This window comes from Podarcis melisellensis (genome assembly GCF_964234715.1).
Source record: "Podarcis melisellensis genome assembly, chromosome: Z".
In the NCBI taxonomy this organism is placed as follows: domain Eukaryota; kingdom Metazoa; phylum Chordata; class Lepidosauria; order Squamata; family Lacertidae; genus Podarcis; species Podarcis melisellensis.
In genome coordinates this window covers 49704229-49730430 of record NC_138547.1, presented here as the reverse complement: position 1 = coordinate 49730430, position 26202 = coordinate 49704229, and the positions used below count along the sequence as shown (strand labels likewise).

At 46.4% G+C, this 26202-nt stretch overlaps 1 protein-coding gene across 3 annotated transcripts in view; it reads right to left on the bottom strand.

The window, feature by feature from the left end:
• The window catches only part of FHL1 (four and a half LIM domains 1), a 65782-nt gene that overhangs the window by 21052 nt on the left and 18528 nt on the right, over positions 1 to 26202 (bottom strand). Inside the window, exon 1 of one of the 3 annotated variants that reach the window (XM_081897015.1) lies at positions 11066 to 11217. The exons of the other annotated variants lie outside the window; for them this stretch is intronic. Within the exon in view, the coding sequence (XP_081753141.1) occupies positions 11066 to 11087 (22 nt within the window). The 5' untranslated portion in view covers positions 11088 to 11217. Of the gene's footprint in view, positions 1 to 11065; positions 11218 to 26202 lie in introns of those variants that run through there. 3 annotated transcript variants of the gene reach the window in all.

Sequence of the window (26202 nt, the reverse complement as noted above, 5' to 3'; positions counted from 1 at the left end):
ACAGCTGGCTTCGCAAATGGTGTAAACAGGAACGGTTTGGATTCTTAGATCACGGACTGCGGTTTCTTGAAGATGGTCTTCTGGCAAGCGATGGGCTGCACCTCACAATGGTTGGGAGGAATGTTTTTGCCAAAAATCTCAGAAACCTCATCAGGAGGGCTTTAAACTGACTAATGTGGGGGAGGGAGACAGTGCTCTTGAAGGTAGGAGTCTATCAATTGATGAAGATGATCATCCAAATGTCATAGACCAAATGGAGCAAACAGCACGCAGACCTAGTGGTGGGAGGAAAAAATCCTTAAATATGAGACGCGGGGGAATGATTAATGGACTTCAATGTCTGTACACTAATGCGCAAAGCATGGGAAATAAACAAGATGAGCTTGAGCTCTTGGTACAGCAAACTAAATATGACATAATAGGCATCACTGAAACCTGGTGGGATAAGTCCCACGATTGGAATGTAATAATGGAGGGATACAATCTATTTCAGAGAAACAGACCAGACAAGAAAGGAGGAGGAGTGGCGTTATATGTCAGGGATGTGTATACCTGTGAAGAGATCCAAGATTTAGAACCTCAAAGCCAAAGTGAGAGCATTTGGGTCAAAATTAAGGGAGAGAAGAATAACAGGGACCTCATTGTGGGAGTTTACTATAGATCCCCAAGCCAAACGGAGGACATAGATGATGCCTTCCTGGAACAGATGGCCAAGGGAGATAGTAGTAATGGGGGACTTTAATTACCCGGATATTTGTTGGATGTCAAACAGCCAAGAGCATAAGGTCAAACAGATTCCTCACTGGCCTTGCAGACAACTTCATTGTCCAGAAAGTGGGAGAAGTAACAAGAGGAACAGCCATTTTAGATCTGGTCCTAACCAATGTTGATGACCTGGTTAGTTGGGTAGAAGTGGAAGGATCATTAGGCGCGAGTGATCATGCTCTTCTGAAGCATACTAGGACTCAATTTCTTGACTTTAAGAAAGCCGACTTCATAAAACTTAGGGAAGTGCTGGGTGGGATCCCATGGACAGTAATACTAAAAGGAAAGGGAGTTCATGATGGCTGGGAGTTTGTTAAGAGGGAGATAGTAAAAGCACAACTTCAGGCAATACCAATGAGATGGAAACATGGAAGGTGCCTAAAGAAGCCAGGGTGGCTATCTAAAGAACTTTTAACTGAGTTAAGATTTAAAAAGGATGTGTACAAAAAATGGAAAAGGGGGGAAACCACCAAAGAGGAATTCAAACAAATAGCCAGCACATGTAGACACAAAGTCAGAAAAGCTAAAGCACAGAATGAACTCAGGCTTGCTAGAGAGGTTAAAAGCAACAAAAAAGGCTTTTATGGGTATGTTCGTAGCAAAAGGAAGAACAAAGAAACAGTGGGGTCACTCAGAGGATAAGATGGTGAAATGCAAACAGGGGACACAGAAAGGGCTGAACTCCTCAATGCCTTCTTTGCCTCAGTCTTCTCCGATAAAGAAAACAATGCCCAACCTGAAGAATTTGGAGCAAATGATTCAGCAGAGGAAACACAGCCCAGAATAACTAAGGAGATAGTACAAGAATACTTGGCTAGTCTAGATGTATTCAAGTCTCCAGGGCCAGATGAACTGCATCCAAGAGTATTAAAAGAACTGGCAGATGTGATCTCAGAACCACTGGCAGTCATCTCTGAGAATTCCTGGAGAACAGGCAAAGTCCCGGCAGACTGGAGGAGGGCAAATGTTGTCCCTATTTTCAAAAAGGGGGAAAGAGAGGACCCAAATAATTACCGCCCAGTCAGTCTGACATCAATACCAGGGAAGATTCTGGAGCAGATCATTAAGCAAACAGTCTGTGAGCACCTAGAAAGGAATGCTGTGATCACCAACAGTCAGCATGGATTTCTGAAAAATAAGTCATGTCAGACTAACCTGATCTCGTTTTTTGACAGAATTACAAGCCTGGTAGATGAAGGGAACGCAGTGGATGTAGCCTACCTTGATTTCAGCAAGGCATTTGACAAGGTGCCCCATGATATTCTTGTAAAGAAGCTGGTAAAATGCGGTCTTGACTATGCTACCACTCAGTGGATTTGTAACTGGCTGACTGACTGAACCCAAAGGGTGCTCATCTATGGTTCCTCTTCATCCTGGAGAAGAGTGACTAGTGGGGTGCCACAGGGTTCTGTCTTGGGCCCGGTCTTATTCAACATCTTTATCAACGACTTGGATGATGGACTCAAGGGCATCCTGATCAAATTTGCAGATGACACCAAACTGGGAGGGGTGGCTAACACCCCAGAGGACAGGATCACACTTCAAAACGACCTTGACAGATTAGAGAACTGGGCCAAAACAAACAAGATGAATTAACAGGGAGAAATGTAAAGTATTGCACTTGGGCAAAAAGAATGAGAGGCACAAATACAAGATGGGTAACACCTGGCTTGAGAGCAGTACATGTGAAAAAGATCTAGGAGTCCTGGTTGACCACAAACTTGACATGAGCCAACAGTGTGACGCGGCAGCTAAAAAAGCCAATGCAATTCTGGGCTGCATCAATAGGAGTATAGCATCTAGATCAAGGGAAGTAATAGTGCCACTGTATTCTGCTCTGGTCAGACCTCACCTGGAATACTGTGTCCAGTTCTGGGCACCACAGTTCAAGAAGGACACTGACAAACTGGAACGTGTCCAGAGGAGGGCAACCAAAATGGTCAAAGGCCTGGAAATGATGCCTTATGAGGAACGGCTAAGGGAGCTGGGCATGTTTAGCCTGGAGAAGAGGAGGTTAAGGGGTGATATGATAGCCATGTTCAAATATATAAAAGGATGTCACATAGAGGAGGGAGAAAGGTTGTTTTCTGCTGCTCCAGAGAAGCGGACACGGAGCAATGGATCCAAACTACAAGAAAGAAGATTCCACCTAAACATTAGGAAGAACTTCCTGACAGTAAGAGCTGTTTGACAGTGGAATTTGCTGCCAAGGAGTGTGGTGGAGTCTCCTTCTTTGGAGGTCTTTAAGCAGAGGCTTGGCAACCATATGTCAGGAGTGCTCTGATGGTGTTTCCTGCTTGGCAGGGGGTTGGACTCGATGGCCCTTGTGGTTTCTTCCAACTCTATGATTCTATGATTCTATGACAAACTCCTAGGGTTTCCCCAGCAGTTCACATTCTTGGCCAAAATTGCTTTGGATGTTGGTCTTCTTTCAAACAGCCTTAGATCCTAGATTCAGGTGTTTTGGAATTCAAAGTTCAACAACAGATCGACAAAGTGAGACAGATTGCCAGAGAGCGCTTGCTGCGATACGGACCCCAAAGAGAAAATAACAGAATGCCACTAGCGATCACATACAGCTCCCAAGTTAAAACAGTTCAACGCCTCAGAGATTTGCAACCTTCCTAGACGGCGATAACAACTCCTCACCCACAATCATACCCGGACACAGGTACCAGAGGCTGCAATAAACCCAGGTGCCAACTTTGCTGCCACTCACACCCAGACAACACCATCGCTGGACCCAACAATGCCAAACATCCCATCTCAGGCCTATTGAATGGCTCATCTTCGAACGTTGTGTATGCCATCAAATGCGATCAAATGCCATCAAATGTCATCAAATGCCAGCAGGGCTCTCTATTGGACCAACAGGCCAAACCCTGTGCCAGAGGATAAATGGGCATCACTCCGACATCGGGAATTGCAAGGCAGAGAAGCCAGAAGGAGAACGCTTCCATCTTCTGGGACGTTCAATACCGGATCTCCAAGCAGCTGTATTATTACAAAAGAATTTCAGATAGAGACTTGAAAGAGAAGTGGCTGAATTGCAACTTATCACCCAGCTGAAACCTATGGAGAGACCTGGCTATTTTTGGCACCCCTGCTTTTTTCTTCAGGACTAATTGCAGTTGTTCACAGTCACCAACAGGTTAACAATACCCATTGAGTCCTACTACTCTTCAGAGAGAACCCCCGCCCCACCCTCCCTCTGTATATCAAGGTCTGGGGTCTCCCCTCCCTCCGTATATCAAGGTCTGGGGACTCCCCTCCCTCTGTATATCAAGGTCTGGGGTCTCCCCTCCCTCTATATATCAGGGTCCAGGGACTCCCCTCCCTCTATATATCAGGGTCCAGGGACTCCCCTCCCTCTATATATCAGGGTCCGGGGACTCCCCTCCCTCTATATATCAGGGTCTGGGGTCTCCCCTCCCTCTATATATCAGGGTCTGGGGTCTCCCCTCCCTCTATATATCAAGGTCTGGGGTCTCCCCTCCCTCTATATATCACCAGCTTACAAGTGGACGTGGACGCCATATGCAAGGAATTTCCGGGGGTTTTCGATGCATACCCAGTGCCAGTGGTCAGCCATGTCCTTGCCACCCTGGCTGGGTCGAAAATTTTTGGCAAGCTGGACTTGGCCCAAGCATATCAACAGCTGCCATTAGATGAGGCCACAGCAGAGGCACAGACGATTGTGACGCACAGAGGAGCGTTCAGGGTAAAGCGGCTGCAATTCAGTGTCAGCGTGGCACCAGGCATATTCCAGAATCTAATGGACTCTCTCCTTAAAGGGATTCCTGGCGTCACCCCCTTCTTCGATGATGTGTTGATTGCCGGGCCCACACCAGAGGAGTTTGAGGACCGCCTCCGCACTGTTCTGCACCGTTTCCAGACAGCGGGTCTCAAGGTGAAGCGGGAAAAATGTCTACTAGGAGTGCCTCAGGTGGACTTTCTGGGATTTATGGTGGACGCAGAAGGGGTCCACCCGACTGGGGACAAGGTACGGGCCATTTGTGATGCCCCAGCGTCCAAGAACAAGACTGAACTTCAGGCCTTCTTGGGACTATTGAACTTTTATCATTCCTTCCTTCCCCACAAGGCGGCGGTAGTGGAGCCCCTACACAGACTCCTGGACAAGCGGGCCCCTTGGGTGTGGGGCCAGCGCCAGGAGGCCGCATTCCAGGCAGTCAAGGACTTGCTCGTCTCAAACTCGGTCTTGGCACACTTCGATGAGAGGCTGCCGGTGGTGCTAGCATGCGACGCCTCGCCCTATGGCATCGGCGCTGTCCTGGGACACCAACTCCCGGATGGAAGAGAGGTACCGGTGGCATACTTTTCCCAGACACTCAACGAAACCGAGCAGAACTACTTGCAAATCAACAAGGAGGGTCTGGCAATCGTGAAGGGAGTAAAAAAATTCCATGATTTCTTGTACAGGCGGCCCTTCACCGTGGTGACTGACCACAAGCCATTGCTTGGCTTGTTTGCCCCCGAAAAGCAGACCCCGCAAGTGCTGTCTCCTCGCGTCCTCAGGTGGTCAATTTTCCTTGCCAGCTACCAGTATGCACTGATTCACCGCCCTGGAAAGGCGATGGGCCATGCGGACACCCTCAGCAGGCTACCACTACCGGAAACAGGCCCCGACCCAGCACCTGCACAAGAGGTTATGAGCCTGGAGCTGCTTCCCGACCGCCCCATTCAGGCACAAGAAGTTGCACACCATTCCAAGAAAGATAGGGTCATCTCCCGGGTCCTGGACTGGGTGTGGAGGGGATGGCCCAGCAGCAGCCCCGGGCCAGAATTCGCCGGCTACACAACCCACAAACATGAACTGTTGGCCCACAAGGGGTGCCTGTTATGGGGAAGCAGGGTCGTTGTTCCCCAGCCCCTCCGCAAAAGGGTCCTCACAGCCCTACACGAGACACACCCAGGGGTAGTAAGAATGAAGGCCCTTGCCAGGAGTTATGTGTGGTGGCCGGGGATCGACGGAGAGATAGAGGCCTGGATCAAACACTGCTAGGCCTGCCAAGAATCCCGCCCAGATCCCCCAAGTGCCCCAGTCCAGTCCTGGGAGTCTGCCCGAGCACCATGGTCACGCCTGCATGTGGACTTCGTTGGCCCCTTTCAGGGGAAAACATTCTTCATAGTGGTGGACTCCTACACCAAATGGCTGGAAGTCACACTGGTACCATCCACTTCTACGTCCGCAGCCATCCGGGTACTATGCAGGCTGTTAGCAACCCATGGGCTCCCTGACACTCTTGTCTCACATCCGCCACATCCGTTCGGCGCCATTCCACCCTGCCACCAATGGCCAAGCAGAACGCATGGTGCGGACCACCAAGGACACCCTTCGCCGCATGACACAAGGGGATTGGGAGTACCGCCTTGCCACATTCCTTCTAGCACAGCACAGCACCCCCAGCTCAACGACTGGCCAGAGCCCCGCTGAACTACTAATGGGTCGGCGCCTTGCAATCAGATTGGACCGCCTTCACCCCGATAGAGCTCAGGATGAGGTAGGGGTGGGGGAAGGCAGGAACCCCCGGACCTTCGAGGCCCAGGACCCAGTGTACGCAAAGAATTTTGGGGCAGGCCCTGCATGGGTACCCGCCACAGTCACCAGGGTCACTGGCCCCGTGTCGTACGAGGTGCTAACAGATGGGGGGCAATGCTGGCGCCGCCACTGCGACCAGATACGGCGACGATTCCCGGGAGAAAACCAGGAGGAGGAGGACAGGTCAGAGGAGTCCCAAGGGAACAGTGGGGCAGTGAGGCCCATAGAGCTGCAGGGGCAAGCAGGAGAGGCAGAATCAGTAAATACAGAGAGGACCCGTGAGGCCGAAAGGACACCGGAACCAGAACCACGACTGAGCGAGCTGGTTGCGCCAGACCAAACAGCCCCATCATAGCCAGCATCCTTGGAACACAAGCCAGAACCTGAACCCCGGACCAGGGAACACCCCAGGCTGCAACGCACACGTAGGCCGCCGGCGTACCTTGAGGACTATGAATGCAACCTCCCGGGCAGGACTGGAACTTAGAGGGGAGGGGTGTTATGTACTGAATTGAATAGGATCCAAACTGCAGCAGTCTGATTGGTCCTAGAACAATAGGATCCAAAAGGCAGCAGTCTGATTGGTCCTAGAACAATAGGATTCAGAATGCAGCAGTCTGATTGGTCCTAGAACAATGCAGCAGTATGATTGGTTGGCAGGAAACACCCAATCATGCTCCAGATAGAAGTGAATCCACAACCTGATTGGCTTACAGTAGAATTCCGGAATTAGCCAGTCATGTGCAGCCCATTGTGTAAATAATGTATATAGAGGAGATACTTTGAGGGGACTTTCATTCATTCCTCCTCACCACTATGAGCTGAATAAAGAGCATGAAATCACTTTGCGACTCTGAATATATTTCACAGTGTTAGATCGGGACAGAGACCTAGATCTGACGCATTCCTCTCTGAAGCTCTCACAGCTACAGGTTCAGGTGCACAAGCTCAGAACAAGAGAAGTAAGCAGTGGGGCCGCACAGAGACCTCCTCCTAAGGACAGCCAAGGAAAACCAATGTGTTCATGGCTAACTTGTTTCTGCAATGTTCTCTCTGGCACATACCCCACCCACCCGCCCTCCAATCTAAATATAGGCCCATGACCCCATTGTTTCATGAGTCACTTGCCCTTTCACTCAATTACCTGGATTTGGTCCAGCTCTATACCAAGTATTTTGTGTCGTGGCAACAGTTTGTGGAGCACATTCAACAAACAGGAGGGAGTGGAAACTGATAAGCAAAGAGCTTTGGGGGGGGGTTCGCTAATGTCTCTGGATAGACGCGAAACGATTTCTGCAGCCTCCGTCCGTCCGTCAGCAGGCAAAGTGGGATTGAAGCATGAACAGCAAATGCCAGTCCTACAGTGCAGGAGCACAGCTAGGGCGAATGAGCACCAAAGTGCTTATGGAAGACAGAGACAAGGGGCTAAGCTGTGAGCCCACCCAAGCAAGTGTTAAAGAAAATTATGGGATGAGACTCTACTCAACAGCCCAGCTTGTTGGGGAACAAGTCCCCCATGGGTCCATGCGGTCAGTAAAAGAAGGAAATTCCAGGCAAGTAATTTGGAGCAAAAAAGCAGCCAGTAGACTTTGATCCCTTGTTGTTGTGTGACAGGTTCAAACAGCAGTAAGAACCCTGAGCATTGGGGCGACATTGACTTTTTAAACAGTTCACACAGCATCATCGATACTTCATTGCTACACCACTAAAACCGTCCGAAAGGGGAGGGTTACACAAGATTAGCATAGACAGATATGTCAAGGCAACACCCAAGTATAAGATTAGCACAGGCAAACATGTCTCAAGTACCAACCACCCAAAAGTACAATAGAACTTTCTTTGCATGTCTGGAGCCTGAGACAAGTTTGGTGATGAGATTTGGCTTCCCTTGGCCAACAATCAGCTCAGCAATTGTCACCTCTGGCATTTCCTGGGGTAGGAGGTGTGTATACATGTCCCCAGGCTTGGGGAGGTGGCAGGGAAAAGAGTCCTTTTTCCAAGGGCAAAATAGCGTTGAAATGGACGAAACTGGCAAAGGAGTTGATGTTATATGATTTTTTTAAAGCTGGGCATCTTCCCTGAGCTGTCAAGTCAAAGTGATACATTCAGGCATAAAATTTGTAACATTTAACAACTTTAAAGATGTGGGGGGCACCTGTCTTTTCCGTAAGAGAAGTTAACACCCTTTCTCTTGCCCTCTGCCTCAATCTATCTGATCTGTAATATGGACCCAATAACATCACCCTAGGAAGCCACTTGGTTCCAGGTCAGGATATTTGTCCACCAAGCGCCATACTCAGAAAGGCAGCAGGTCTCGGGGGTTTTTGATTCACCTGCGACCTCAGGTGTTTTAAAGTGGTGGTCCCAGGGGTCTAGCTTGGAGCTTTCCTGCATGCAAAGTTTCTAAGGCAATTTTTTTCTGTACCACCCTGTGTCCCAAAGGCATCATTGCGCCTAGAGGCCAATCTCCCTTCAGTAGAATTATGAATCTGGCACAGGACATTTAACTTCTGGTTCACCTATACTCAAATCCCCCCAGTCTAATATCCCTAGTGCTGCAAGATTGTCCCAAGAGTGCCTGGACTCAAATGGTTTATCCAAAACTTCACTCTTCAGGTTTTAGTAAAGCAAATAGTCTAATTTGTCTACACCTAAATGATATAAATGATCACTGCAGATGGTGACAGCAGCCACGAAATTAAGAGACGCCTGCTTCTTGGGAGAAAACTGATGAGAAACCTAGACAGTATCTTAAAAACCAGAGACATCACCTTGCTGACAAAGGTCCATATAGTTAAAGCTCTGGTTTTCCCAGTAGTGATGTATGGAAGTGAGAGCTGGACCATAAAGAAGTCTGATCACCAAAGAATTGATGCTTTTGAATTCTGGTGCTGGAGGAGACTCTTGAGAGTCCCATGGACTGCAAGAAGTTCAAACCTATCCATTCTGAAGGAAATCAGCCCTGAGTGCTCACTGAGCTGAGGCTCCAAGACTTTGGCCACCTCATGAGAACAGAAGACTCCCTGGAAAGCCCCTGATGTTGGGAAAGATGGAGGGCACAAAGAGAAGGGGACGACAGAGGACGAGATGGTTAGACAGTGTTCTCGAAGCTACCAGCATGAGTTTGACCAAACTGCGGGAGGCAGTGGAAGACAGGAGTTCCTGGCATACTATGGTCCAGGGGGTCACGAAGAGGCGGACACGACTAAACAACAACAAAATTTAAAAGAATGGCAGCCAAGGAGTTTAATGGAGAGTCTAAGCAGGGACAATGCTGTCCCTGAAGCTTATCTGTGTCCTGTCTCCAGCTAAAAGGATCTGGCAGTTGTTTAGGGTCCAATCCATGAGCTATATTATAAAAATAAAATAAAAATTTATTATTTATACCCCACCCATCTGGCTGGGTTTCCCCAGCCACTCTGGGCGGCTTCCAACAGAATATTAAAATGAAGTTAGTGATATTCTGCTTAATTGCCCTTTACCAGCTCTTATACTTGCTTATCCACACCATCTCCAGCTTCTCAAAAGATTCTGTCAACAGGGTCTCCAGAAATTTTTACATATCACTTGGGAAGACAGGCGAACTAATGCCAGCGTACTGGAAGAAGCAAAGATCACCAGTGTTGAAGCAATGATCCTTCAACATCAACTTTGGACCAGTCATGTTGTGTATCTCCTTCCAAAGCAATGACTCTCTTCCAAACCTAAAAATGGAAAGTGTAACGCCAGTGGTCCACAAAAGAGGTTGAAAGATCTCAAGGCAAATTTTTAAAAATGTAGTATAAACACCAACAACTGGGAAGCACTGGGCTGCGAGAGCTCCAGTTGGAGAACAGCCTTGACCAAAGGCGTCCTGGGCTTGGAAGACACTCGAACTCAGGATGCGAGGGAGAAACGTGTGAAGAGGAAGAAATGCTTGTGATCAACTCCCACTCAGAAACCAATGTCCCCACTGTGGATCCAGAATTGACCTCCACAGTCACTTATGGACTCATTGTTAAAACTTTGTTTATGGAAGATCTGACTCAGCTACGAGGGATTGCCAAAGATGAAGGAGAAGAAGACCCCTCCCCACGAGCATCTCTACCAGGCTCTTGCAATACTGAAGGGTTTGGAAAGTTTCAGGGAAAAACAGGACAGAAACACTAACAGACACCCACAGCATGAAAGTAAAGAAAAGGAAATGTTTGTGCAAGGATCCTTCTTGCAGCAGTTAGCAGAACCTCTACCCACTAGGGCGGTTCATAAAAAACTTTTTTTTTAAATGCCTTCTCCAAAGGTTTTATCTTACTACACTAGGGATTATATAGCTATTTCTGAAATTTCAAGCATATCAGTTAATATCTTGACCCTGCTCCACTGAATTGACATTTCAGCCTTCACGATATAGGGAAATGGGCAAGTAAACAGCTATTCTTGTGGAGGAGGGTCAAGATATAAACTGATATGCACGAAATTTCAGAGATCCCTAGTGTGGTTAAGATAAGACCTTTGGAGAAGGCATTTTCAAAAAAAAGTTTTTTATGAACCACCCTACTGCCCAACCTGGAAGGAATATCATCGCACAGAGGGTCTCCTTATTTGTTAGAAAGCACACACACACACCCCAAGGCTCAAAGGAAGAATTTCCAGCACAGCGAAATCCTGTTGAAAGAGCAAGGCAGCCAGCCAGATCTCTTGCCCGAAGCACAAAAGACAATGAAATGCCATATATATATTTGGGGCGCAGAGGAGGGTTACCTGCGTGCCTGTGATAAGCCATCCTTCAGCGAAGACCAATTCCCAACTAGCCCTACTTTAGGAGCTCGGCTGGTAAGAGCTCTCCTAGTTTGAGAGTTCAGGGAGGCTATTAATATGGGGGGGGGGCACCAAGAGATGTCCACACCCCTTTGCCCAGGACTGGTGGCCCTCATCCCACGGAAAACATTTACCATTTTAGGTGATCTCAGGGGAGAAGAATAGGGCACCGTCAACAGGATATAAATACCTGCCCAGCTACTTCAGTCTCTGAAAACGTCCAAAATGCTGAGTAGCCCCTGTAGGAATCTGAGCCCTCTGGGGGGGGGGTGTGCCTAATTTCAGGAAATTTTAAACAGCTGTCTTTTTAATCTTTTGTTGGAAGCAGCTCAGAGCGGCTGGGGAGAGCCAGCCAGATGGGCGGGGCAGAAATGATTAATAATAATAATAATAATAATAATAATAATAATAATAATAATAATGGTTCAGGCTGAGCATCATCAGGCAACTTCACTTCTGAGCTTCTGTGAGTCCTCTGAGAGTATCTGGAAGTGCTTGTGTTATATTGTGAAATTAAACGTTTGTTGTTTGATTTCTTATGTAGAGCAGACTTCCTCAACCTCAGCCCTCCAGATGTTTTGAGACTACAATTCCCATCATCCCTGACCACTGGTCCTGCTAGTGGGATCTTGGGAGTTGTAGGCCATCAAAATCTGGAGGGCTGAGGCTGAGGAAGCCTGATGTCAAGCATTTTGAATGCTGTTTAAATACTGTTTTATTCACAGGATGGGACTCTTTCTGAGAGTCCTGCTTCCAACAAATGTAACCTGTATAAACTAACTGTATAAACCAACTAAGGGGTCAGCAAACTTTTTCAGCCATGAGCTGGCCCCCTGTTCCTCAGACCTTGTGGGGGGGCGAACTAGATTTTGGAACTAGATTCCTATGTCCCACAAATAACCCAGAGATGCATTTTAAATCAAAGCACACATTCTACTCATGTAAAAACACGCTGATTCCCGGACCATCCACAGGCTGAATTGAGAAGGCAATGGGGCCACATCCGGCCCCCAGGCCTTAGGTTACCTACCCATGGGCTAACAGTATAAACTATATAAACTAACTATATAAACTAAACCTCTTTGCAACCTTAATACCTGAAACTGTGAGTGTCCCAAGGCATTCAGCTTGCTTGCCTGCTTCTCAATATCAGAGGCGTCTGCAAATTTTAGGTACTGCAAATTATCATTACAGCTGGTATCCTAAATGTGCCCTGCTCCCTTTCAAGGAAGCTTATACACAGGCCCAGGCACAGCAGCAAAATCAGGAGAGAAGAGAAGACAAGAGATTAGGCAAAGATGGGAAATTGCTGATAAAAGTAGAAGGAGGAAAAAAGGATATGATGCTACCCATAGGATCTGAAGTTACGTATATGAGATTGAGGACTAAGGTCCACGTATTATGGCCTCTATGGAAAGGATCATTTGTGACAGTTGGAGGCTGGTTGGTGGCTAACAGATTGAGGTTGGATCCTGACCACTCTGGCCAGGCAGGCAGCGGGCAGGGGGGCGGTCTCCGCCTGCGTCCCAGATGGAGCTGCCCTAGACACAGAATGGACCTGCGCAGCTGGCCCTTCAGGGGCAGAGTTGTCCCATCCAGGACTAGGGAGTCCCCCACACCAACCCGCCCCCTGTCCCCCCAAAACAGTACTTCTGTCTTGCCAGGATTCAACCTCAATCTGTTAGCTGCTCCTTCAGGTCTACTGGGCTGAGCCCATTGAGGGCTTTCAAGGTCAGCACCAACACTTTGAATTGTGCTTGGAAATGTACTGGGAGCCAATGCAGGTCTCTCAGGACTGGTGTTTTATGGTCTCAGTAAGACTTTAATTTACAGAAAGGTTCAACCTCACTGGCATCCTCTTCAGATTGACCCACAGAGGAAAGTTTCCTTTTGGGAAGAATGAAATCCTTGTTTACAGAAAGGTTCAGTCTGCCTCGCCAGCATCCTCTTAATACACTTTGAATTGGGCTCGGAAACGTACGGGGAGCCAGTGCAGGTCTCTCAAGACTGGTGTTATATGGTCTCAGCGGTCCCAGTTCCCAGTCTGGCTGCTGCATTCTGAATTACTTGCAGTATTTGGGTCACCTTCCAAGGCAGACCCATGTAGAGTGCATGGCAGTAGTCCAAGCGGGAGATAACCAGAGCATGCGCCACTCTGGGCAGGTAGCGTCTCATCCTGCGTCCCAGATGGAGCTGCACTGGACACAGAATGGACCTGTGCCTCCTTGGGTCCAAGATCACCCCCAGGCTGCGCAGCTGGTCCTTCAGGGGCACAGTTGCCCCATTCAGGACCAGGGAATCCTCCACACCTGCCCGCCTCCTGTCCCCCAAAAACAGTACTTCTGTCTTGTCAGGATTCAACCTCAATCTGTTAGCCGCCATCCATCCTCCAACCGTCTCGGACACTCACACAGGACCTTCACTGCCCTCACTGGTTCTGATTTAAAAGAGAGGTAGAGCTGGGTATCATCTGCATACTGATGAACCCCCAGCCCAGCCCAACCCCCCTGATGATCTCTCCCAGAAGCTTCATATAGATGTTTAAAAGCATGGGGAAAGAGGCACCCCACAAGTGACAGCCCAGGGGTCCCCCCCCCACTTTCTGGACACGGCCCAGGAGGAAGCAGCCGAACCACTGTATTACAGGGCCCCCAGCTCCCATTTTAGGTATGATTTCCCTTGCTAAGTTGTTCTTAAGGCTATTGAAATATACAGTAATTTTCTAAGCTCTGTTGATCCTTATAATTTCAAAGAGTAAAGATTTCTGAGCAAATTTCCCTCTTCTATTTCACTGTTGTAAAAAAGTGCTGTAAGGAGGAAGGAGTGGGACCACTGCAGAACAAGGCCCCCGGATTAATCGCCTTCCATACATAGCTGCTTCTTATTCTTATTACTTACTGATTCATCACCTCCAGCGCCTATGTCAGGCATAGGCAAACTCCAGCTGTTTGGGGACTACAACTCTCATCACAGGACCAGTGGTCAGGGATGATGGGAGTTGTAATCCCAAAACAGCTGGAGGGCCAAGTTTGGCCATGCCTGTCTTAAGGAGATATACTAGATAGCAGCTCAAACAGCTGTACAGGGCTCTTTAGGTTAGTACCAACACCTTGAATTTGGCCGGGAAGCAGATTGTCAGCCTGTGCAAACCCTGAAGACAAAGCGTTGGATGCTGGTGGCACTTGGACCCTAAAACAACCTAGTCGCGAGTTCTGCACCAGCTGCAGCCTCCAAGCCAACCTCAAGGGTCTTCTTCTTTGGTGATCCCTCATAGCTGGGTCAGATTGGCTTCCATCAACACGGATTTTAGCAGTGAGCCCATAAGTGACAGTGGAGGCCAATTCCAGATCCGCACGCCCTTCCACAGTGGGGTTTCTGGCGGGAGTTGATCCCGGTGAAGGTTCTTCCTCTTCACCCGTTTCTCCCTCGTGTCCCAAGTTTGAGTGTCTTCAAAGCCCAGGACGCTGGACTTCCGGGTTAGCACGATCGACTAATGGCGGATTCCCTCTGAGCTCTGGAGGGAATCGGCTCCGCAGGATCGGGTCTTGCCGCTGCGGCGACGCGGGGACCCTTAAAAATCACAGGCGGTGTAGCCTGTGAGCGTGGTGACTCGGCGGGCACCATTTGCGCCCCCCCAAGCTGCGAAGGAGCCTTTTTAAAGGCTCCGGAACAGGGAAGGGGTGAGTGGCACGGTGCTGAGAGTAGACTGCTCCTGCGGAGTGAAGCCACATTGCCATTGTCGGAGAGCGCTGACTTCTTCTTGTGAGCAATCGGACTGTAAAGTAACAACCCATGAGTAGTACGGAAATTGGATCTTTAAAGATTTTTTTTTTTAATTAGGCACGATCGGGGAAGGCTTAAACAGGAAGTCCGCCTCCCCGTTTTGTAAATAATTTAAAGCAAAGGACCTGCTAACTAGGGTCGAGAGAACTCTCTCTTTTTTTTTTGGTTAAAGATTTTAATTTCACGGTTTGGCAGTATAAGAAATCTTACTGGAGGATAAAGAACTAATTTTGGGAGCTGAAGTGTCACCCCCCCGAACCCGGGAGTGCCCCGCGAGAGAGCCTGTTGATGAGGTATTGAAGAGTTTGACAGCTGTCAAATTAGCTGTCAAGACGGAAAAAGAGAACTTTGTTTTTCTTGTTTCTGCTGGTTACAATTTGAAAATACTTGTTACAATTTGAAAATAAGGAAGAGCTGATACAAACTAACTTGACTTTTGGATTTGAGCTTAAAGGAATATTAAGGAACCAAAATCCCTCTAGAGGGGTTTTTGGGACATTACAAGAATGGCTGCAGGAGGGAAAATCAAGGCGAAATTGGACAGAGCATTTGTTCTATTGGGAAAGATACAAGGCCAACTTGATGTTTTGGCTACAAATGTTACAACTCTGGACTTAACAGTAAACAACATCATTGAGTTTGATAAGGATTTGAATCAGGAAGCCTATTCAACTGGGCAAACAGAGAAACTTGAGAGCTTTGAGAATTTGGAGAAGGAGATAGATGTTGTTTTTGAAGAAAAAGAAGGAGGAGCTGTAATTCTGCAGGTGTTAAAGGACAGCTTGAGGCCTGACATGATGGCAACAAAGGAAGATAAAAATTTGGTGGAAAGTCTGGCCTGAATTGGAGATTGAAAAATGGAAAGATCTCCTTGTGTGGAGATCTGAAGACCTAAGGATTACAAATTTGATGGTGGAAGTTGGAGCTTTGGGGACATTTGGTTTTGAAAGGAGTAAGAAACAAGACTTAGAGTACCCCATAGGCTCCACTTTTAAGTATGGAGGTCTGGCTGGAAGAAACATGGATCTCTCCGAGATTTGGTGTTCCATATTAAGGACTATCAAAAAGACCGGCAGAGAGGAACTGAGAGAGAACTAAGAGCCTCGGATGTGAGATCTCCAGGCTGATAGTAGATTGAGACTGATGGATACTTGTTGGGGACTGAAACCGGGAAAGGGGGGGTGGAGTTTGGGAATCCAAAGGGGACATAATTATAATTTGTTCTGTTTTTATTTTGTTTGTTATTGGTATGAAAATTGGGAAATTCGTGGAAGGGAATATTGGTCGATCTTAGGAAAATGTTTTAAGAATGAGTATTGATGTATAAGTATTGATGTTTAAGTTTGGATAAGGCAAAACTGGTTTTTAAAATGAACTAAATTAAATGAAAATAAGGTTAGCAAAAATAAATTGAGGAAATGGATTAAAGAGAAAAAGTAAAATAATAATATGTTAAAATAAATTATTAAGTTAAGGTTGAGAAATAAGTAATAAGGATTTGCTGAGCTAACAATTTAAATTGGAATACAAGAAGGGGAGGTGTGAGGAGGTCTGAGAAATAAGGTAAAAGAAAATAAGTAATTGAAATTTTATGTGTTTTTATTTTTGTATGTTGGTTATTTTTTGTTTGTTTTTGTTTTTGTTTTATTATTGAAAATGCTAATAAACATTTAATTTTTATAATTTTTATAATTTTATAATTTTTATAATTTAATAATTTAATAAAAAAAAGGAAAGGGAAAAAAACAAAAACAAAGCCCAGGACGCCTTTGGTCAAGGCTGTTCTCCAACTGGAGCTCTCGCAGGCCAGTGTTTCCCAGTTGTCGGTGTTTATATAGTGGGTTCCAGAGGTACATTTTTAACCTGAAACTGTTCTTAACCTGAAGCACCACTTTAGCTAAAGTGGCTGCCTGCTGCCGCCGTGCCACTGGAGCACAATTTCTCACCCTGAAGCAAAGTTCTTAAGCCGAGGTACTATTTCTGGGCTAGTGGAGTCTGTAACCTGAAGTGTATGTAACCCAAGCTACCACTGTACTACATTTTTGAAATTTGCCTTGAGATCTTTCAACCTCTTTTGTGGACCACCAGCATTAAGCTTTCCATTTTTAAGTTTGGAATAGAGTTGTTGCTTTGGAAGGCCACATGACCGGTCCAAAGTTGATGTTGAAGGTTGATGTTGCTTCAACACTGACAGTCTTTGCTTCTTCCAGTACACTGATATTAGTTCGCCTGTCTTCCCACGTGATGTGTAAAAATTTTCAGAGATCCTGTTGATGGAAACTTTTGAGGAGTTGGAGATGGCATTGATAAGTGGTCCATGTTTCACAAGCATATAGTAAAGCTGGTAGTACCATAACTTTGTAAAGAAGCATTTTGGTTTCCTTCAAATATGCCGGATTAATAAATAACCGGGTATAGAATGCACTTCTGTATTGAAGAGAAATGTCTGAATGTAAGATAATGGAGAGTAGTGATTAATGGATATTCATGAGTTTATACAGTAATGCACTACATATATATATATATATATATATATATATATATATATATATATATATGTAGTGCATTACTGTATAACGTTCTTAAATCAAATGAAGAGATTATAATACAGTACCTTAATAATAGTTGTCTGGTATATAATGTTATGTACAGTCAGCTCTTAGGTATTATGTAAAAAATACAGCTATTAGGATATATTAGGATATTCATGGGGTAAATATATAATGCAAAATGAAACATATATGTATTATGTCTTATACATTGGATAATGGATGTATAATATTCAATGGGGTAAATCAGTTAATGTACTATATACATAATAGTATTTAGATCATCTGCTGGTGACAGTTTGCCCCTAAAACTACCTAGGCACTCCAGCTGCAGCCTCCAAGCCCACCTAAGGAGCGCACTGCAGTAATCCAGCTTTGAGGTTTCCAATGCATGGCGAGTAACTGTGGCCACGTTTCACGGCTCTGCAGGAAGAAATGAAAATCCCCTTCCACCAAGAAGGTTGGCAGGAGAGGAATGGAGCGGAAGGGGCAGAGTTCTCTCCCACCGTGGCCAAGCCAAGAGATGCAGGTGAAGAAGGGGTGGGGAGGCCGCTCACTCTCTTTCTGGCCTGCGTCAAATTATTTCGCCGCCTTTGTCTTCCAAGTGAATTGTTAAACAGGGGGGGAAAATTAGAATGGTTCAGCAGCACCTTAATAGACCAACTCAGTTTGTTCTTGGGCAAAGATTCGTGTGCAGGTGCCCTTCTTTAGATACAGTGAAACAGAAGTCCCCAGACCTGATATGTAGTGGGAGGGTGGGGTGGGGTATTTCTCAGAAGGGTAGTAGTAGATGGGTGATTTTATGGTTCCCAAAAGGAAACCTTCCTCTGCTTGTCCATATTGAGAGGATGCCAGCAAAGCTGAACCTTTTCCTAAAAAAGGATTACAGACCTGTGCCTCCATGATTGACATCTTCTTAATGCTTGTAGTCAATAATAATAACAACACTTGGCTGTTGTGTGCAGGCAGACTTCTTCAGATACACTGAAGCGGAAGTCCCTAGACCCTGATATATAGTGGGAGGAGAAGTCCCCAGACCCTGATATATAGAGGGAGGGGAGTCCCCGGACCCTGATATATAGAGGGAGGGGAGGCCCCGGACCCTGATATATAGAGGGAGGGGAGTCCCGGACCCTGATATATAGAGGGAGGGGAGTCCCCGGACCCTGATATATAGAGGGAGGGGAGTCCCCGGACCCTGATATATAGAGGGAGGGGAGACCGCAGACCCCAATATATAGAGGGAGGGGAGTCCCCGGACCTTGATATATAGAGGGAGGGGAGTCCCCGGACCCTGATATATAGAGGGAGGGAAGACCCCAGACCCTGATATATAGAGGGAGGGGAGACCGCGGACCTTGATATATAGAGGGAGGGGAGACCGCGGACCTTGATATATAGAGGGAGGGGAGTCCCCGGACCCTGATATATAGAAGGAGGAGAAGTCCCCGGACACTGATATATAGTGGGGGTGGGTGGGGTTTTCTCCAAATGGTCGTAGGACTCAGTGGGTATGGTCAGTCTGCTAGCAACTATGAATGACTGAAAAAGCAAGGGATGGTATGCAGATGACCCAAAATAGCTTTAGCGTGTGTAAAGAGACAGGAATTCAATACCTCTATTCAGACCAGGTCTCTCCATAGTTTTCAGCTGAGTGATAAGTTGCAATTCAGCCACTTCTCTTTCAAGTCTATTTCCGAAATTATTTTTTCAGAAGACAGCTGCTTGGAGATCCTGTATTGAAACTGTTAAACAGAAGGCTGTGTTCACCTACAGCTGGCATCCCCAAACTGCAGCCCTTCAACTTGGCCTACAACTCCCATGATCCCTAGCTAACAGGACCAGTTGTCAGGAATGATGGGAACTGTAGTCCAAAACATCTGAGGATGGGAATGCCTGACCTACAGCCTAAACCAATTCTGGGCTTCGGCCTTGGAACGTTTCCTTCAGAGTGCTTCATTGAACTCGCACAAGTTGCTCTCCATCAATGTTGAAGCTCTGTTTTCCCAATCCGTGGCTTTGCATGGTGAGTATGTGTTGTGTTTTCCAAAGCTTTTCCTCAGCCTTAACGCTCCTGCCATAAATGGGAAGGGGGTGGGAGAACGGATGAATGGTGGCATTCTCATGTTTCCTCCTGTCGCTCAACGCTGCTTAAAAGGGCCCCCGCATGGATGAACTATTAGTCACGATCACCAAACAGATAATTTCTGTGGCAATCAACAGCAAGCAAAGAAGGGCATCAGAACCTCACTTCGGGGTAATGTTTCATATGAAATTGGCATATAAATTCCTTACTGGGGAAGCAGCCCAACGAAAGGGCCAAGAGGATGCAGAAATAATAAAATGCAGGGCTGGAGGCAGTAATGTTTCTGAGCACCAGACGCTAGAAATTGCAGGAGGGGACAGGATTCTTGTTCTGAACTAGTTGTTGTTGTTGTTGATGATGATGATGATTTATGGTTTCTATCCCGACCATCTGGCTGGGTTTCCCCAGCCACTCTGGGTGGCTTCCAATGGAAGGTTAGAAATACATGAAAACATCTGTCATTCACCCTAAACAGGGCTGCCTTCAGATGTCTTCTAATCGTTCTTTATTCCTTTGACATCTGACGGAAGGGTGTTCCACAGGGCAGGCACCGCTACTGAGAAGGCCCTCTGCCTGGTTCCCTGTAACTTGGCTTCTAGCAGGAAGGAAACCGCCAGAAGGGAAAGGGACCAGGGTGGAGACGCTCCTTCAGACCTACTGGGCCAAGGCCATTTAGGGCTTTCAAGGTCAACACCGACACTTTGAATTGGGCCCAGAAACGTTCTGAGAGCCAATGTAGGTCTTTCAGGACCGGTGTTATACGTTCTTGGTCAGACTTTATTTTACAGAAAGGTTCGACCTTGTTGGCATCTTCTTCATATTGACATGCAGAGGAAGGTTTCCTTTTGGAAAGCATTGAATCCTTTTTACAGAAAGGTTCAGCCTCGCTGGCATCCTCTTAACACACTTTGAATTGGGCTTCCTGGGAGTCAATGCAGGTCTTTCAAGACCGGTGTTATGTGGTCTTGGTAGTCCCAGTCCCCAGTCTGGCTGCCGCATTCTGGATTAGTTGTAGTTTCCGGTCACCTCCCAAGGCAGCCCCACGTAGAGCGCATTGCAGTAGTCGAATTGGGAGATAGAAACTAGAGCATTCACTACTATGGCGAGACAGCGGGCAGGAAGGGTCTCATCCTGCATCCCAGATGGAGCCGCCCTGGACACAGAATGGACCTGTGCCTCCTTAGGTCAAAAATGACTTCCAGGCTCCACACCTGGTCCTTCAAGGGCACAGTTGCCCCATTCGGGACCAGGGAGTCACCCCCCCACACACACCTGCAACAGGACTTCTGTCTTGTCCGGATCCAACCTCAACCTGATAGTCATGACCCGTCCTCCAACCACATCCAGGCACTTGCACTCGACCTTCACCACCTTCCCTGGTTCCGATTTGAACGAGAGTCAGAGGTCTCCCCCCAAAACCCCTCCCCAAAACAACAACTCTGGGCACTTTGTGTTAATACTTTGCGATAAATAAAGGGGCTGGAGCTGCAGTTTGGGCACTTGGTCTCGAAAAGATTTGCCACCACTGGTCTAGGCATGCATAGGCCACCTTTGGCCCTGCAGATGTTTTGGCCTACAACTCCCATGATCCCTATCTAGAAGGACCAGTGGTCAGGGATGATGGGAACTGTAGTCCAAAACATCTGGAGGGCTGAAGGTTGCCTATGCCTGGTCTAGGGTGAAAGTTGTCGCTTTTTTCCAAACATGCTTTGCCGCGAAGCGGCCAAAACCCTCCCATTTTGTGTCCCTCCATTTCCAACATTTCCAAATAAAGCTCTTTCTCCCCGCGGCTTCTTCTGCAGTGACTAATACACTGGAAACCTCTTCCAAGGCCCCATGCTTATGCTTCATTCTCGTTTGGAAAAGCGAGCCAAGTCTCCATTTGTCTCCGTTTTATTACACTTGCCAGGAACTGATACACAACACCAGGCTTCCTCAACTTCAGCCCTCCTGCTGTTTTGAAATTATAATTCCCATCATCCCTGACCACTGGTCCTGCTAACTAGGAATGATGGGAGTTGCAGCCCAAAAACATCTGGAGGCCCAAGGTTGAGGAAGCCTGAACAACATTATCAAACCTATAGTTATGTAAATCCAACTAGCATGCCCAAAAGATTCTTCTGCAGAAGGAAACTAGATTGATTTTCCTGCTTGATTCATAGAATCATAGAATCATACGTCCCAGAAGATGGAAGCGTTCTCCTTTTGGCTTCTCTGCCTTGCAATTCCCGATGTCGGAGTGATGCCCATTTATCCTCTGGCACAGGGTTTGGCCTGTTGGTCCAATAGAGAGCCCTGCTGGCATTTGATGATATTTGATGATATTTGATGGCATTTGATGGCATTTGATGGCATACACAACGTTCGATAGCCATTCAATAGGCCTGAGATGGGATGTTTGGCATTGTTGGGTCCAGCGATGGTGTTGTCTGGGTGTGAGTGGCAGCAAAGTTGGCACCTGGGTTTATTGCAGCCTCTGGTACCTGTGTCCGGGTATGATTGTGGGTGAGGAGTTGTTATCGCCGTCTAGGAAGGTTGCAAATCTCTGAGGCGTTGAACTGTTTTAACTTGGGAGCTGTATGTGATCGCTAGTGGCATTCTGTTATTTTCTCTTTGGGGTCCGTATCGCAGCAAGCGCTCTCTGGCAATCTGTCTCACTTTGTCGATCTGTTGTTGAACTTTGAATTCCAAAACACCTGAATCTAGGATCTAAGGCTGTTTGAAAGAAGACCAACATCCAAAGCAATTTTGGCCAAGAATGTGAACTGCTGGGGAAACCCTAGGAGTTTGTCATAGAATCATAGAATCATAGAGTTGGAAGAAACCACAAGGGCCATCGAGTCCAACCCCCTGCCAAGCAGGAAACACCATCAGAGCACTCCTGACATATGGTTGTCAAGCCTCTGCTTAAAGACCTCCAAAGAAGGAGACTCCACCACACTCCTTGGCAGCAAATTCCACTGTCAAACAGCTCTTACTGTCAGGAAGTTCTTCCTAATGTTTAGGTGGAATCTTCTTTCTTGTAGTTTGGATCCATTGCTCCGTGTCCACTTCTCTGGAGCAGCAGAAAACAACCTTTCTCCCTCCTCTATGTGACATCCTTTTATATATTTGAACATGGCTATCATATCACCCCTTAACCTCCTCTTCTCCAGGCTAAACATGCCCGGCTCCCTTAGTCGTTTCTCATAAGGCATCATTTCCAGGCCTTTGACCATTTTGGTTGCCCTCCTCTGGACACGTTCCAGTTTGTCAGTGTCCTTCTTGAACTGTGGTGCCCAGAACTGGACACAGTACTCCAGGTGAGGTCTGACCAGAGCAGAATACAGTGGCACTATTACTTCCCTTGATCTAGATGCTATACTCCTATTGATGCAGCCCAGAATTGCATTGGCTTTTTTAGCTGCCGCGTCACACTGTTGGCTCATGTCAAGTTTGTGGTCAACCAAGACTCCTAGATCCTTTTCACATGTACTGCTCTCAAGCCAGGTGTCACCCATCTTGTATTTGTGCCTCTCATTTTTTTTGCCCAAGTGCAATACTTTACATTTCTCCCTGTTAAAATTCATCTTGTTTGTTTTGGCCCAGTTCTCTAATCTGTCAAGGTCGTTTTGAAGTGTGATCCTGTCCTCTGGGGTGTTAGCCACCCCTCCCAGTTTGGTGTCATCTGCAAATTTGATCAGGATGCCCTTGAGTCCATCATCCAAGTCGTTGATAAAGATGTTGAATAAGACCGGGCCCAAGACAGAACCCTGTGGCACCCCACTAGTCACTCTTCTCCAGGATGAAGAGGAACCATTGATGAGCACCCTTTGGGTTCGGTCAGTCAGCCAGTTACAAATCCACTGAGTGGTAGCATAGTCAAGACCCCATTTTACCAGCTTCTTTACAAGAATATCATGGGGCACCTTGTCAAATGCCTTGCTGAAATCAAGGTAGGCTACATCCACTGCGTTCCCTTCATCTACGAGGCTTGTTATTCTGTCAAAAAACGAGATCAGGTTAGTCTGACATGATTTATTTTTCAGAAATCCATGCTGACTGTTGGTGATCACAGCATTCCTTTCTAGGTGCTCACAGACTGTTTGCTTAATGGTCTGCTCCGGAATCTTCCCTGGTATTGATGTCAGACTGACTGGGCGGTAATTATTTGGGTCCTCTCTTTCCCCCTTTTTGAAAATAGGGACAACATTTGCCCTCCTCCAGTCTGCCGGGACTTTGCCTGTTCTCCAGGAGTTCTCAAAGATGACTGCCAGTGGTTCTGAGATCACATCTGCCAGTTCTTTTAATACTCTTGGATGCAGTTCATCTGGCCCTGGAGACTTGAATACATCTAGACTAGCCAAGTATTCTTGTACTATCTCCTTAGTTATTCTGGGCTGTGTTTCCTCTGCTGAATCATTTGCTCCAAATTCTTCAGGTCGGGCATTGTTTTCTTTATCGGAGAAGACTGAGGCAAAGATTGAGGAGTTCAGCCCTTTCTGTGTCCCCTGTTTGCATTTCACCATCTTCTCCTCTGATTCGTTGCATCCCTCAGGTTTAAATACAGAAATAGATTATAGTTTTTTATGAGTCATCATTAATATCTTGACATACAATGGATAACCTTAAAAATCTATGTTGAATCTGGTGGTTTCAAAGGGGTCACTTTAAGACAGGCACCCCCAACCTTTGGCCCTCTTGATGTTTTGGACTACAATTCCCATCATCCCTGACCACTGGTCCTGTTAGCTAGGGATCATGGGAGTTGTAGGCCAAAACATCTGGAGGGCCACAGGTTGGGGATGCCTGTTTTAAGAGATTAAAAAACTTTGCTGTAGATTGCTGCCACCTGTAACAAGAACTAACACTGTGTCTCTCTAGAAAAGTAAACATAGGATTGCTGTTTGTTTACTGTGGGATCCGCCATGTCACTTGTCCCATGTCTCTGATACATAAAATATGGCATGGAGATCCATGCATGTTATGTTTTATTTCTTAATTTGTTAAAAAAAAACCTACAGGCAGCCCTATTTAGGGAAGCTTTTAATGTCTGGTGCACTATTGTATTTTAATATTTTGTTTGTTTTATTGATATGTATTATTTAAAGTATGCATGGCTGATGAAGCCTGACAAGGCGAAACAAGGTGTTATTCCGGGAATCCTTGTCTTAAGTTCTTTTGTGTGATACCTGCATACAGCAACTATATTTTGCAAAGGCATGTGTTAAGATCTTTTATATCTTTTGTCTTATACCTGCATACAATAACTATACTTTGCAAAGGTGTACGTGGAACCTTACAAATAAAAAGTTCATTTTCTGTGAGTACCGCTTCTTAAAGTTGTCGTGTCTGACACTTGCATTCGTAAAAACGTACTGTATGTGGAACACAAAAAAAGCTTCTATTTGGACATTACGTATGTAAGAAAGGATCTATTTGTATTTCCTGTTCAGAATGGTGGTTTTTAATTGCTTCTACTTAATTTGATAATATGAACAGAGGTTTGTTTATATGATGTATAAATAATTCATGTAGTTAAACACAGTCAGGAACTGATACACACCTATCAAAATTAGTTTTATTTCCCATTGGGCAGCGGCCGCAGACACATTGCAGGCTCAGGATTCTCTCCCAGCCGATGTGAAGCAATGTGGCCTTTTCTAAAGTGAGCCTCCATGGTTTTACTAGCGCTCCTTGCCTCAATTTTCCTTGGTGCCTTGTCTCCTTGCCTTAGTCCCCCGCCTGGTTCCTGATACACTTTCCAGCATAGCCCCAAAGCAGTTGCTTTTGCAATACCACCAACTGCCCCAAACAGAGGGTCGTGATGAGGGTCAAGCTGAAGGGTGCATGGAATCTCCCACCTTTAAGCCTGAAAGGTGGGAGTGAGGGGGTTAAATTGGTAACGATGAAATGGGCACAAGATATAGGACATCATGTACAAATGGAGGGTTGGGAAAAGTTACGGAGAATGAATTTAATATTCACTGATTGCATACTAGGTTCATAATTTATTTATTTATTAAATGACTGCTCCAAAGGTCTTCTCTTTCTACACTAGGGATTATATAGCTATATCTGAAATTTCATGCATCTCCGTTAATATCTTGACCCTGCTCCACTGAATTGACATTTCAGCCTTCACGACAATATAGGAAAACGGCTATTTTCATGAAGGAGAGTCCCTAGTGTAGTACCTTTGGAGAAGGCATTTTCCAAAAAAAGTTTTTAAAGAACCACCCTATTGTACGCTGCTAAAAGATAATTATATGAAAATGTTGTATAGAGGGTACATTACAGGGTTAAAAAAATCACAGAGTTTAAAACTGGCAGTGATCTACCCCCTTTTGGGGGGGTTCAGGTCAAACCTGTTGAGCTTCTTTGGGGCGAGCTTGTGATCTATGACAGACGTCCAGTGATCTACCGGTAGATCACGATCTGCCTATTGGGCCTGCCTGTAATATAGGAAGAAATGATTTGATCCTAAACTTATCTCTTGAAGAAAGTGCATCTAAGGCCCCAAGCTTCAGCCGACTTAGCTCCCTAGACATAAATCTGGCACTGGTGGAGACCGTAATACAGGGGTGAGCAAGCTTTTTCGGCAGGGTCTGGTCCCTCAGACCTTGTGGGGGGCCGGACTAGATTTTGGGGGGGAAATATTAATGAATTCCTATGCCCCACAA